Source organism: Myxocyprinus asiaticus, chromosome 10 (genome assembly GCF_019703515.2).
Source record: "Myxocyprinus asiaticus isolate MX2 ecotype Aquarium Trade chromosome 10, UBuf_Myxa_2, whole genome shotgun sequence".
Taxonomy (NCBI): Eukaryota; Metazoa; Chordata; class Actinopteri; order Cypriniformes; family Catostomidae; genus Myxocyprinus; species Myxocyprinus asiaticus.
In genome coordinates, this window is record NC_059353.1 from 3,887,675 (window position 1) to 3,901,562 (window position 13,888).

The window sequence follows — 13,888 nt, forward strand, 5'->3', positions numbered from 1 at the left end:
AATTAATGTAAGAAATATCAGCTGTGTATCAAAACCTAGTGAGCAGACTCGGTGTCTACTGTGTGTGTAGGCATTGTCAACATAAATGGTAAACACATAGCATTGGCTCAATTTCTGTCCAAAATGTGTAATCTTAGAAGGTACACTAGCATAATTGCTTTGGGAGTGACTAGAATGCCCCAAAATGCTGTTTGATATTGGCAAGTCTCTAGGTTTTTATAAACAATCAGCATATTTTGAAGGACCATTCCAGGTTCAATACAAGTTAAGATTAACTGACAGCATCTGTGGCATAATGTTGGTCACCACAAAAAGTAATTTCGACTCATCCCTCCTTTTTATAAAAAAAAAAAAAAGCTAAATCGAGGTTATAGTGAGGCACTTACAATGGAAGTGAATGGAGCAAATTTTTGGAGGGTTTAAAGGCAGACATGTGAAAGCTTATAATTTGATAAAAGCACTTACATTAATTCTGTCATGGCAACTAAGTTGTAAAATTGGATATAACTTTATACAGAAAGGGTTAAGCGATTTTATCGCACTAAAATCATATTAACGCATATTGTTTACGTCATGTGGCTATACTTTTGAAACAGTGAGTATTTGAATGTTTACATATTGGCCCCATTCACTTCCATTGGAAGTGTCTCACTTGTAACCCTTGTGCGCTGTTTGTTTGTCAAGTCATTGTCGTTTGTATAGCGCTTTTCACAACACACATTGTTTCAAAGCAGCTTTACAGAAAATCATGCATTAACAAAAAATGAAACTGTAATTTATATAAAGTCTTAATCAACATTGAGTAGTTTGATTAAATACAATTATGAAGTCTGTATAAAAATAAGTAATTAAATTGTATTTAGAAACCCCATGAGCAAGCCGAAGGCGACTGTGGCGAGGAACACAAAACTCCATAAGATGTTGGTTAATGGAGAAAAATAACATTGAGAGAAACCAGGCTCACTGTGGGGAATATAATGCCAATATTAGTTATTTATGTGCAGGGCAAGTCATGCTTTAAAATCAGTGAAATAAGTGTTACAGGCCAGTGTTTAAACACAGATTTTGTAAGAACTGTAAGATTAATGACTAATGTCTTTTGAAGTTCATCCTGAATTAACTGTAGAAGTTCACATAGTTGCATTGTCCTTTGTTAGGTGGCTGATGAAGTCTTTTGTTGGCAATTAATTGATAGCCTATGTATTCCATTTTAAGAGTGTAGTCCATCATTAGACAAAGGTGATGCAGGCAGAGATCAATGAGGTGTTCAACCGGCAGGTAATTTCGGTGAGGTCTATCCTAAGTCCAAGGTTCAGGCAGTGGCATATTAAGTATCCCATGTCTTATAGTTGGAGTTGGCATCAGTTCATCCTCTGAAGTCCATCGTAATAGACTGAAGTGATGTTTGGCTGGCACCAGCTGCATTTAGTCATCATCACTCAGCGCACAGCAGTGGAGTCCAGTACCAAGCAGGAATGGAGCTGGATCCGGCCGGTTCTGGTGACCTCGGATTAGAAGTCCTGAGGTTGAGACATGGAAACGAATAGAATAATTTTAGCGTAGATGCCATTCAATTTGGTTGTGAGTCACACTTGTGGTGTTCACGGGTCAAAATGACCCGAACATACATGTTTATATTTTAAGTAATATACATTTTTTTAATTGTAAAGATATGTAATATCACTAATTTCACTAAAGGCACTAAAATTATTTTGTGAGGGATTTAATGTTGTTTAGAACTTAACTGCTAAATTACTAAACACCATTAAATACCATTCATATAAAACAACAAATTTTATGTTACTTCAAAGGTGCAGTAAAAGATTCAGAAACTCTTGTTATTAATGACACCTGTGGCCGTTAAGTGAACTGCAGCCAGCTACCTGTTGCTCGTGCACACAATCTATAGGGACGAGAGCGAGCGAGCATCGGCCAAAACAATGACGTAACGTACAAAGAGACTGAATGTGATCCACCGGCATCATGCTGACAGATGAGGCAGCATAATTAAAATTACACAGTTATGATTGTTTTACTACAAACTTTGAGACTAAACTAAAACTACTTATCATCTAACATAGCATACTGCTACACACATACAGCTACATACTACAGAACTACACCAGACAGTTTACTGTTGCGCTGCACTGTTATGTTGCACTATTGTATGTTTTCTATGTCTTATGTTGTACTACGATCAAGAAACCAGCGTATTTGCTTAAATTTATCCCGTATACCTGACATTTAGTATAAAGAGAAGATCGTTGAAATTATTTGAAAGTTATGAAGCAAGGTAGCTTGCAATTCGTCAGCGTTAGCAGGCAAGATCAAGTTAGCTAAAATTACACAGATCAATCCTTATGGCACTATATTTCACATGCTTTGCAGTTATGTAAGCTTACCTGTCCAATAAGAAGAACACCAATTCAGGGTTGGTTTTGATCCCCAAAACTGAACGAAGGTCCCTCCAGGAATCAAATGCTCTGCCGATGTTTACTCTAGTTTTTGCTCGACCACAATCACGTTCCCGCTTGGCCAGACGGGATTCAGTAGAAGCCAGACGGGAGCGCACAAACATCACATCCTTTGGATTTTCCCGGTAAAACCGACCCGCTCCCTTATAAAAATCAGTCTATAGGCTTTAATAAGCAACCTAGGAAGTCCGGGCAGGGCTCATTTTTTAAGTTGTGTTACAAGCCGTTCACACATTGGCAAAAAAAAAAAAAATGAACCTTTAACTTAATGTTATTCAAGTTCATACATGAAGGAAATATCAAATGTATCATGCATTGGGGACAGATTGCTGCCTTATGGGGGGGAAGGAAAATCACATGTAATATCAAGTTTAACCACTAAATGACTACAGAGATCCACTCTTTGGTGCCTGGTTGTAGAGAAGAGGTTTTCTAGACATTATCACAAGCAATGCATTTGGATATGTTTAGACATTATCGAAGACTATTTTTTTTGTTAAATTTTAGCATTTATTTGTTCGAAATATTGTTCTGAAGCCTCAGTTTTTGCAATGATGCCACATTATGATTACTGTCAAAACTGATTCTGGTGTTAGAAAGGAAAGACAGTAAGCATTTTTCTTACCCATCATTTATTTAAAACGTCAAACATCAGGCTTTAATAACTCAAAGTAAACCAATAAAAATATCAAGAAAACAAACATCAATAAACAAATGAATCATTTTTTGCAGAAACAGAAGACTTAGAATAAACATTTTGCAATGGCAAAATTGGCATTTCTTTTGCAAACATCAAAATTTGTCAGTGAAGTAACAGTAAGGGTGTGCGCACACATTGAGGTCAGATTGCTGCCATCTGCCACATGAAATGACCAGTAAATCGCTGCATAGATCCACTAATTCATGCCTGGTTTTAATATATGAATTTGTATGTGTTTGTGTGTGTGTGTGTGTGTGTTTGTGTGTATGTGCGAGCGCAAATGTTCCGCATTATGAATGTGCTATAGTCTCACCCCTTCATTTTTAAGTGCGTGTTCTACATTGTGGCTGATTTATTGATTTATTCTTTTTTTTTATGCTCTGTTTTAGTCTTTCCCATTCATTTCCTATGGTGGGTCAGAACTGACCCGGAATACCATTTTTTTTTTTGTCACGTGGCCTAACTCATAGAATGCAGTCCTGTTTTTTTTTTTTTTGTGTGTGTTCAGAAGGCAAATGTAGGTAAAGTAACCAAGCCTTGGCCCACTCAGATGAAGGATACCATTTTTATTAAAGAAACAATCAAAATGGTTCAAAAATGACCCGAACACCACACGAGTTAAAGAAAAGGATGGATGAGTTGTTAATTTTCTGTGCTGTCGATTGAGTTCATTTGTATTGAACCAGGAATAGTCCTTTTAAAACTATTTATTTCCCAACATGCGCGTAGATTTAGGTAGGATTGGTAGAGACTTTACTGCCATTCTATCAAAAGGGCATAATTTATGCTGACATGAATTCAAACCGAATACGTCTTTATTAGTTATCTAATTAGGAGTTAATTAAATGTAATGTATTCTAATGAACTATAGTAACTTTGCTCAATTGTTTTTATTGCACATGTGATGTAGACCTTTCCTGCAAAAAGCCCCTACGCTCATGCTGACATGATGTTTTTATCCAGATTCAGGAGGGTCAGAGTGGCATCTCTATAGTGAGCACAGACAGCAGCAGTGAGCTGATCATCACAGAAGGACAACAGGAGCACTGCGGCTGCTACACCATTGAGATCAAGAACTTCTACGGCATGAGACAGGCTGCTCTCAACCTTACTATAGTCGGTAAGAGAGAACACTTGGCCATTTGACATCTATATACAATACAAGTTTATTGCTATGTCACATTTAAAAACAACATCGGTGCTTTACGAGTCAAATAGCTAAGAATAAGAAAAAAAGATACTCAATGTATATGAAATGATCAGATGGTCAAACTGCACCTTACCTCTGATCTTTACTTAATAGGGATATCAAGTATTTAGAGTATATTTGCACTTTGCATACATTTGCACATTTCTTTAAAGTAGCATATTTCTTAGCATTTGCTTAGAAATGAATGTAAATAGTACACACACTAAAAGGGCTGTGATGTGTACAATGTGTAACAAGGTTCTCACGGTCTTGGAAAACTTGGAAATATCAGAACATTTTAAAATTGTGATTTCAAGACCTAAAAAACTCATGGGACTTTCTATAGTGAATATACATTTTTCTAAGTATGCTCTGCTCTAAAATAAATTGCTTGTTGTGAGTAAAATCTCTTAAATTAAAAAAAAAAAAAAAATCCTTATCCAGTTCATTTGTTCTTTTCAAAAAGTCTGCAAAAGTCATGGAAATTCACTTGTCAAAAGGCGTGAAAATGGTATGAAAATTCAGCAGTTTTTTGCCTGTTAACTATGATATTATGATGTTAAACAAATGCATTAGAAAAGAGTCAAAGATCTCAGCAAATCACAAACCGGACCAATACACACCTGTTAAACAGTGATGTATCAAATATATGTTGTGTCTTTGTTTGTATAGTGGCACACTAGCATGCTAGTGTCAGCATTGTTGTCTGTTGCTGATGTTGTGTCTGGCAGTAACTGTTTAGAAAGGGCCTTAACCTTTGACATTCGACCTGAGACTTTGACATCTGTTTTTGAGGTTCCAAGATGGCAATGTCAGCATTTGCATAGAACATAGTAACTTTGGCGTTTCCTCATTGCAATCATCCAATGCTAGGCTTTAACCCATGTTGCCATTTTAACATCCAAATAGAGCATATGTAACTTTAAAGGGGATTTGGCCTCTCTGGTAAAATTTGCAGTGTTTAAGGTTTCCAGAATTGTACTTTTAAAACTGTGCTCTCACACACAATTTCCACTACACTTGTTTATTCTTAATTCAGTCCAGCTTTCTCCTTTACCTGTTTCTTTCACAGATAAGCCCGACCCTCCTGCCCGAGTCCCAGCAACCTCTGACATCCATAAGTCCAGCCTTACACTGTCCTGGTATGGGCCGACTTATGACGGTGGCAGCGCGGTCCAGTCCTATAATCTGGAAATGTGGAGCTCTGTGGATCAACAGTGGACTGATCTGGCGTCCTGTAACAGCACTTCATATAATGTGCAGAACCTTCTGCCAGACAGACAGTACAAGTTTCGTGTGAGAGCTGTAAATATTTACGGTGTAGGAGAGCCCAGTGCTGAGTCTGAGCCCGTACAGGTGGGGCTGAAGAATGAAGAGGGTGAGTGCATTTTAGTGGTCGTAAAGGGTAATGTTCAGTAGTCATAAAGACCCCATGACATCAAAATTAGTTTTTTGGCTCACCCATGCCTGTTAGCCAACTATATGCTTGTGTACTCTGAAAGTTAATAACAAAAAACTTGTTGCTATACTGTATGTGCAAATAATACTGTTAAGAAATTTACATAATACTAATTTACAATACTATGAGAAATAAGACATTTACAGAAATTTATCTTTTGGGAAACAAACAAAAATATTGATCACTCATCTTATTTGCATGGGTGTATACAAACTTCTATCCAATAAAATGCTCTATAGAATGAGAAAGTCCCTCCATTGTCATGATCCTGCCATTTTGGTCTGGTTTTATTAGTTATGTGGCAGGATTGTGACCATTTCCTCCCCTCTCTCAGGTTGTCCATGTGCTTTTGTTTTCCTCCTTCACTCTTGTTTCCCCACAAGCAGCATTGTCATGACAGTGCTCATTGTGATTATTGGCAGCACCTGTGTTTCAATCTTCGCTTCCTCTTTATATTCTCTACTTTGTCTCGTCTTCCCTGTCAGATCGTTGTTATGTTCAGTCTCCAGTTCCAGTCATGTTGTTTGGATCCTGTCCTGTTATCCAGTCAGTTCGTTCTCAGTTCCTTTTGTCTTTTGTTTTTTCTCCCTAATGAGTTTTTGTTTCCTGTTTGGTTTAGTTTTCCTAGTTGGTTTGTTTTCAGTTCTGTTTTTGTCTTATTTATTTCTCCCTTGTGAGTTTTGTTTGTATTTTGTTGGATTTTCGTTTCAATAAAACACCTTTCATTGCCATCCTGTATCTTGGGCCCTTCCTAAAATATACCGTGACAGAACAATCTGAGCAACTTTGGACCCAGCTGAGGCATGAGGGGTGTTTTATTTAACCTAGCTCTGGCCCTTGAGGAATTGGTCTCCCAATGCCTCGCCCGGTTGCCCATTCCCTTGGCCTGCTTTCAGTACGGTCGTACCGTCGACATCTTTGCTGAGGAGTTGGCTGAAGCGGCCTCCGGACGGGCTATTAATGAGACCATCCTCAAGCAAATTTTTTGGCAGGTCTGGACAAGCCCATCCATCCAGAGGAGCTGGGTTTGATTTTTTTTTTTTTTTTTTTTTTTTTTTTTTTCCTTTTTGGATTTGGTGGACCACCTCTGCTGGTTGGCAGAGATGGAACGTCTGCTGCGAGGGTGGAACACCAAGTCTAAAATCCCTCTCTGTCTATGTCTTTGGAGAGGCCCGCCGAGCCCTGTTATTGACCACCAGGAGGCGTTATTGACCAAGTCAACTGTATCTCCTTCGGGCACCTCTGGGGCTTCTCGATGCCATCACCAGAGGAAGCATGGTGCCGACCGCCTAGAGGCAGCGGCCGTTCCTGCTGCCGACCTTCTTACCACCCGGAAGTGGAGGAGATACTCTTCAGGCACTGCCAGCGTCCACGGCCACGGAGGCCATTCCCCAGTCTCTGCCAGTGCTCATAGCCACCGAGGCCATTCCACAGATCACTGTCATGATCCTGCCATTTTGGTCTGGTTTTATTTGTTATGTGGCATAATTGTAACAGTTTCCTCCCTCTCAGGTTGTCCATGCGCTTTTGTTTTCCTCCTCCTTCCCTTGTGTTTCCCATGGGTGCTGCTCAGCAGCGCAGTCATCGTTGTTATGGCAGCGCTGATTTGCACTGCTTGTGATTTTTGGCAGCACCTGTGTTCAATCGTCGCTTCCTCTTTATATTCTTTCCTTTTTGTCTTTTTTTTTTTTTTGTTTTTGTCATCTTTTATTTCTCCCTTGTGAGGTTTTTTTTTTCTTTCATTTCATTGCCATCCTGCATCTTGGGTCCTTCCTCAAATATATTGTGACATCCATCTAATACCACCTGCCACTGACTGGCAAGTCTCAAATCATGGTTCATGGCTGTGACCAACCAAAGTCTGTTGTTGTCATTGCTGTGACACATTATTTAGCCCTTTGAAATGTCCAGCCCCAACTTCCTGTTTTCAACATAAGAAAAAATACTTGTCAAGGAAAATGGGGTCTTTAAAGGAAGGTTTTTTAACGAACACAAAACAAATTGACATTCCAGTCATAAGGCAACAAAAAGAACAAAAATTTGAGGTCTTCCATATGTAAAATATTTTCACAATTGCTATGAATTTAATTTTCATATATTTAAGTTTAAAATATGTTGTAAGTGTTTGCTTTTGTTTTGTTTTTTACAGAAAATAAGGAAGATGAGCCCTCAGATGACGGTATGTGTCATATGTTTGTTTCTTTAACTTTGGGCACACTAGCACTGTGGACTTCTAGAAATTAAAATCACATTAAAATACTTTTCACACTATTGCTTTTTAAAATACTTCTGAATTTAAGTTTGTCTAGCAACAATGTCCAACAGCCCTTACGAAAATGCTCATGATTATTTTCACATGTAAATGAGCTTTGCAGCAAACTTGCTGCAAATTGTCCATTGTTGCCATTTTATTTCTAAAATCTGCCTGAACATCCCTACAATGCAAACATCCTACACATTTATTTATTTAAAGTTGGGAATTTTTCCTGTTTCATGAAAGCCAGAGCGAGTTATGTACAGTATATCTATTAAACAGGCAAACAGATCAGCTGAATGAAAACAAGTTAACTGAATCTGAGATGAGATGCAAGCAGAATTGTTTTGCAAAAATGTTTGTGAACATCAAAATGTTCGTTCAGAGTTAATTGTTTCACGTACAGTAAAGGTTTTCATGAAAAAGTGCCCTTTTCTCACGGTCACTTGCCTGAGCATGCATTCTCTCTCGCTCTCCTTCTCTATCACACACGCAGCAGGCACGCAGAGAGTAAGGGAGACAAGCAAATTAAAAATGGTTATACTGATAAGGCAGGTTTAAATGGCAAATACCCACAAAATGTATGACATGTATCTATGTAATACTACAGAGAGCACTTCAGTAGGAAAACGGGCAAATCCCGGGCATTTTAGGCAATTTAGAAATCCCAGTCTGACTTTTTTTTTTTTTAAGAACCCTCCGAGGGAAAGGATGTGTTGTCACCCTAAAACAAGCAGATATTACAGATTTTCCAACTTAAATTACAACTTGTGGAAAGTTTTGCCACGTCCCTTGATGATCGTTGTGCTGCACACCGTTACATTTACAACTTGTGGAAAGTTTTGCCACATCCCTTGATGATCATTGTGCTGCACACCGGGACCAGTGAATGCTCTGACATCTGGTTTATATCTTCTCCTTCGTAACGAATATCATCCATAACGAGCAAATTAAACATTAATCATGATTGGCGCTAGAGTGCGAAATGCCTCTGTTGTATCCGGAGATTAGAGACCATGAAACGGCGAGAAGGATATAGCTGCAGGCTTTGATCCAAAATGGGCCGGAAGGCTCAATCACCATTAAAGATATAGGGAGGCCCTTACCTAAACCTTTCCCTAACCTTGAGTGAAAGTGATGCCCCCTTTTGGAGTAGGTGCAACCCCCTTTTGGAGTAACCATGCCCCCTTCTGGAGATTTCGCCCCCATTTGGAGGTCTCCGGCCTGCAGCTATACTTGGAAATGGCGGATTTATCAGCTGTCACTGAAGCTCTGTGGCAGATGGGGCACACCTAGATGACCGCTCTAACACTTCCGGTGGCTTCATCTTCTGCCTGCAGTTTATTGATGCATCAGTGATCCAGTTCTATATACAATTTAAGTCAGAAGTTTACATACACTTAGGTTGAAGTCATCAAAACTAATTTTTTTAACCACTCCACAGATTTCATATTAGCAAACTATAGTTTTGGGAAGTCGTTAAGGACATCTACTTTGTGCATGACATGAGTAATTTTTCCAACAATTGTTTATAGACAGATTGTTTCACTTTTAATTGACTCACAATTCCAGTGGGCCAGAAGTTTACATACACTAAGTTTGCCTTTTAAGCAGCTTGGAAAATTTCAGAAAATATCGAGCCTAATTTGGCTTCTGATGGGCTAATTGGAGTCAATTGAAGGTGTACCTGTGGATGTTTTAAGGCCTACTTTCAAACTCGGTGCCTCTTTGCTTCACATCGTAAAAAAAAATAAAAAATCAGCTAACACCTCAGAAAAAAATTGTGGACCTCCACAAGTCTTGTTCACCCTTAGGGGCAATTTCCAATGTTCATCTGTACAAACAATAGTATGCAAGTATAAACGCCATGGGACCATGCAGCCATCATACTGCTCAGGAAGGAGACACATTCTGTCTCCTAGAGATGAACATATTTTGGTGCGGAAATTGCAAATCAATCCCAGAACAACAGCAAAGGGCCTTGTGAAGATGCTGGAGGAAACAGGTAGACAAGTATCTATATCCACAGTAAAACAAGTCCTATATCGACGTAACCTGACTACAGTTTGCAAGTGCACATGGGGACAAAGATATTATGGAGAAATGTCCTCTGGTCTGATGAAACAAAAATTGAACTCTTTGGCCATAATGACAATTGTTATATTTGAAGGAAAAAGGGTGAGGCTTGCAAGCCAAAGAACACCATCCCAACTGTGAAGCATGGGGGTGGCAGCATCATGTTGTGGGGGTGTTTTGCTGCAGGAGGGACTGGTGCACTTCATAAAATAGATGGCATCATGAGGAAGGAAAATTATGTGGATCTATTGAAACAACATCTCAAGACATCAGCCAGGAAGTTAAAGCTCGGTCGCAAATGGGTCTTCCAAATGGACAATGACCCCAAGCATACCTCCAAAGTTGTGGCAAAATAGCTTAAGGACAACAAAGTCAAGGTATTGGAGTGGCAATCACAAAGCCCTGACCTCAATCCGATAGAACATTTGTGGGCAGAACTGAAAAAGTGTGTGCGAGCAAGGAGGCCTACAAACCTGACTCAGTTACACCAGTTCTGTCTGGAGGAATGGGCCAAAATTCCAGCAACTCATTGTGAGAAGCTTGTGGAAGGCTACCCAAAATGTTTGATCCAAGATAAACAATTTAAAGGCAATGCTACCAAATACTAACAAAGTGTATGTAAACTTCTGACCCACTGGGAATGTGATGAATGAAATAAAAGCTGAAATCATTCCCTCTACTATTTCTGATATTTCACATTTTTAAAATAGTGATCCTAACAGACCTAAGACAGAGAATGTTTTCTATGAATAAATGCCAGGAATTGTGAAATTGAGTTTAAATGTATTTGGCTAAGGTGTATGTAAACTTCTGAATTCAGCTGTATATATCATTGGGAGAAACCCATACAGAAATCTGCTATATTAAAATAGGGGTAGGCTATAACCGGTACACACGATAAACCGGTAGAAATTTGATAACTAGTATACATTTTGGATTATAGTCTCTATCGCGGTTACACAAAATTGACACTGTGTGGCAAGAAATGTGCACAGCACTCTTCACATTGAGCCCAATGTATACTTTGGTCAAACATGAATGCTGAGCTTACGCGAAAAGAATGCGTGACAAATCTTGTCGTCGGCTGAGTGCTCGAGCACTGAATGGGCGCAGTCTGATTTTTTTTTTTTTTTTTTTTTTTCTAACAGCAAGTCTTTGAATGCGCAGAATGCACATGCGCCTGGAGTTATTTGCACTAATTAGTGGGTCCACTAGGTGGCAACACTCGCATTTCAGTTGTCATGAAGAATTGCTGGATGTAATCGATGCCTAACATTAGGAGATGAAAGTAAAAAACTACAGTGGATGAGCAAATCAAGAGCATGTGTGTGAGGAGGTCTGGAGATACCTGCATTTGTATAACTTGAGTCTAAAGGAATATAAAACATTTTTATGGGTCTGAACTCCTGAAGATAAAATCTGGTGTCTCATAGCAGTCGTAGTGTACAAACGCCCAACCGCCTGTGTATGCACGCATAATTATATGGAGTATAATTTGACAGGCTTGCGTTTGACTGTACACAGACGCTGAATGTTTGCGTCAAAATGGGAGTATTCCTAGGGCTTTACACATTTGTGGTACACATTCTGTCAGCGAATTGGAGGAAGGCAGAGCAGCTGCCGGTTCCTTAAATCCTGTGAATAAGAAGAGGAGATTGTGAAGAAAAAAGTTGTGTCCTCCATTGTGTGGAATTGGTTTGGCTTTTAAAAAGCGATCAGAGCGTGCAAGTACTGCAGGCTTCCCATTTGTGCTCCAGAAACGGGTGCAGAGCGGGATCACTCAATCTGGTTTCTCTTGATATCGTGGCACAAACCACAAATTATGTGACCCATTTGAATTCTGAGTTTTTGTTTTTTTTTACCTTAAAGCACTATGAAGTCAAACATCTCAAAAGGTTAGACAGCCCGATATTCTAATCACCACTGTGTAGGGGCAACAGCTTGGTCCCAAATAAGGGTCATGTATAAACCACTCGGAGTCAAGATTTCAATAAATTAATCAAATATTTCAGTACGATAGTCACATGTTAAACGTTGACTATAAACATGTCTACAACAAGATAATTTAGAAAGGGTAGCTTGTGAATTATCTTCGCGGCAGCCTTTGTGGTTTTGGTTGGAATGCAGGTCTCACCATTTGCGAAAACACTAGGGACAAGAACAAAAGTCCAATACAAAAACTACTAAACTCAGCAAAAAAAGAAACGTCCCTTTTTCAGAACACTGTATTTTAAAGATAATTTTGTAAAAATCCAAATAACTTCACAGATCTTTATTGTAAAGTGTTTAAACAATGTTTTCCATGCTTGTTCAATGAACCATAAACAATTAATGAACATGCACCTGTGGAACGGTCATTAAGACACTAACAGCTTACAGACGGTAGGCAATTAAGGTCACAGTTATAAAAACTTAGGACACTAAAGAGACCTTTCTACTGACTCTGAAAAACACCAAAAGAAAATGCCCAGGGTCCCTACTCATCTGTGTGAACGTGCCTTAGGCATGCTGCATGGAGGTATGAGGACTGCAGATGTGGCCAGGGCAATAAATTGCAATGTCCGTACTGTGAGATGCTTAAGACAGCACTACAGGGAGATGGGAAGGACAGCTGATCATCCTCGCAGTGGCAGACCACGTGTAACAACACCTGCACAGGATCGGTACAACCGAATATCACACCTATGGGACAGGTACAGGATGGCAACAACAACTGCCCAAATTACACCAGGAATGCACAATCCCTCCATCAGTGATCAGACTGTCCGCAATAGGCTGAGAGAGGCTGGACTGAGGACTTGTAAGCCTGTTGTAAGGCAGGTCCTTACCAGACATCATCAGCAACAGCATCGCCTATGGGCACAAACCCACCTTCCCTGGACCAGACAGGACTGGCAAAAAGTGCTCTTCACTGAGTCGCAGTTTTGCCTCACCAGGGGTGATGGTTGGACTCGCGTTTAGCGTCGAAGGAATGAGCGTTACACTGAGGCCTGTTCTCTTGAGCGGGATCGATTTGGAGGTGGAGGGTCCGTCATGGTCTGGGGCGGTGTGTCACAGCATCATTGGACTGAGCTTGTCATTGCAGGCAATCTCAACGCTGTGTTACAGGGAAGACGACATCCTCCCTCATGTGGTACCCTTCCTGCAGGCTCATCCTGATATGACCATCCAGCATGACAATGCCACCAGCCATACTGCTCGTTCTGTACATGATTTCCTGCAAGACAAATGTCAGTGTTCTACCATGGCCAGCGAAGAGCCTGGATTTCAATCCCATTGAGCACGTCTGGGACCTGTTGGATTGGAGGGTGAGGGCTAGGGCCATTCCCCCCAGAAATGTCCGGGAACTTGCAAGTGACTTGGAAAAGTGGGGTAACATCTCACAGCAAGAACAGTCAAATCTGGTGCAGTCCATCAGGAGATGCACTGCAGTACTTAATGCAGCTGGTGGCCACACCAGATACTGTTACTTTTGATTTTGCAACCCCCCACCCCCCACCCCCCTTTGTTCAGGGACACATTATTCCATTTCTGATAGTCACATGTCTGTGAAACTTGTTCAGTTTATGTCTTAGTTGTTGAATCTTTTTGTTCATACAAATATTTACATGTTAAGATTGCTGAAAAAAAAAGCAGTTGAAAGTGAGAGGACTTATTTTTTTTTATTTTTTTTTTTGCTGAGTTTAAGGAATATTTAAGCTATACAAGATATTACAGGATAAAGAGTGAATCAAAG

At 39.8% G+C, this 13,888-nt stretch overlaps 1 protein-coding gene across 5 annotated transcripts in view; it reads left to right on the forward strand.

Moving 5' to 3' along the window:
- LOC127446819 (myosin light chain kinase, smooth muscle-like) overlaps positions 1-13,888 on the forward strand; it is a 165,320-nt gene that overhangs the window by 132,907 nt on the left and 18,525 nt on the right. For all 5 annotated transcript variants that reach the window (XM_051708069.1, XM_051708070.1, XM_051708066.1 and 2 more), the window contains 3 exons: positions 4,138-4,294; positions 5,436-5,741; positions 7,972-8,001. In XM_051708069.1, the coding sequence (XP_051564029.1) occupies positions 4,138-4,294; positions 5,436-5,741; positions 7,972-8,001 (493 nt within the window). The remainder of the gene's footprint in view (positions 1-4,137; positions 4,295-5,435; positions 5,742-7,971; positions 8,002-13,888) is intronic.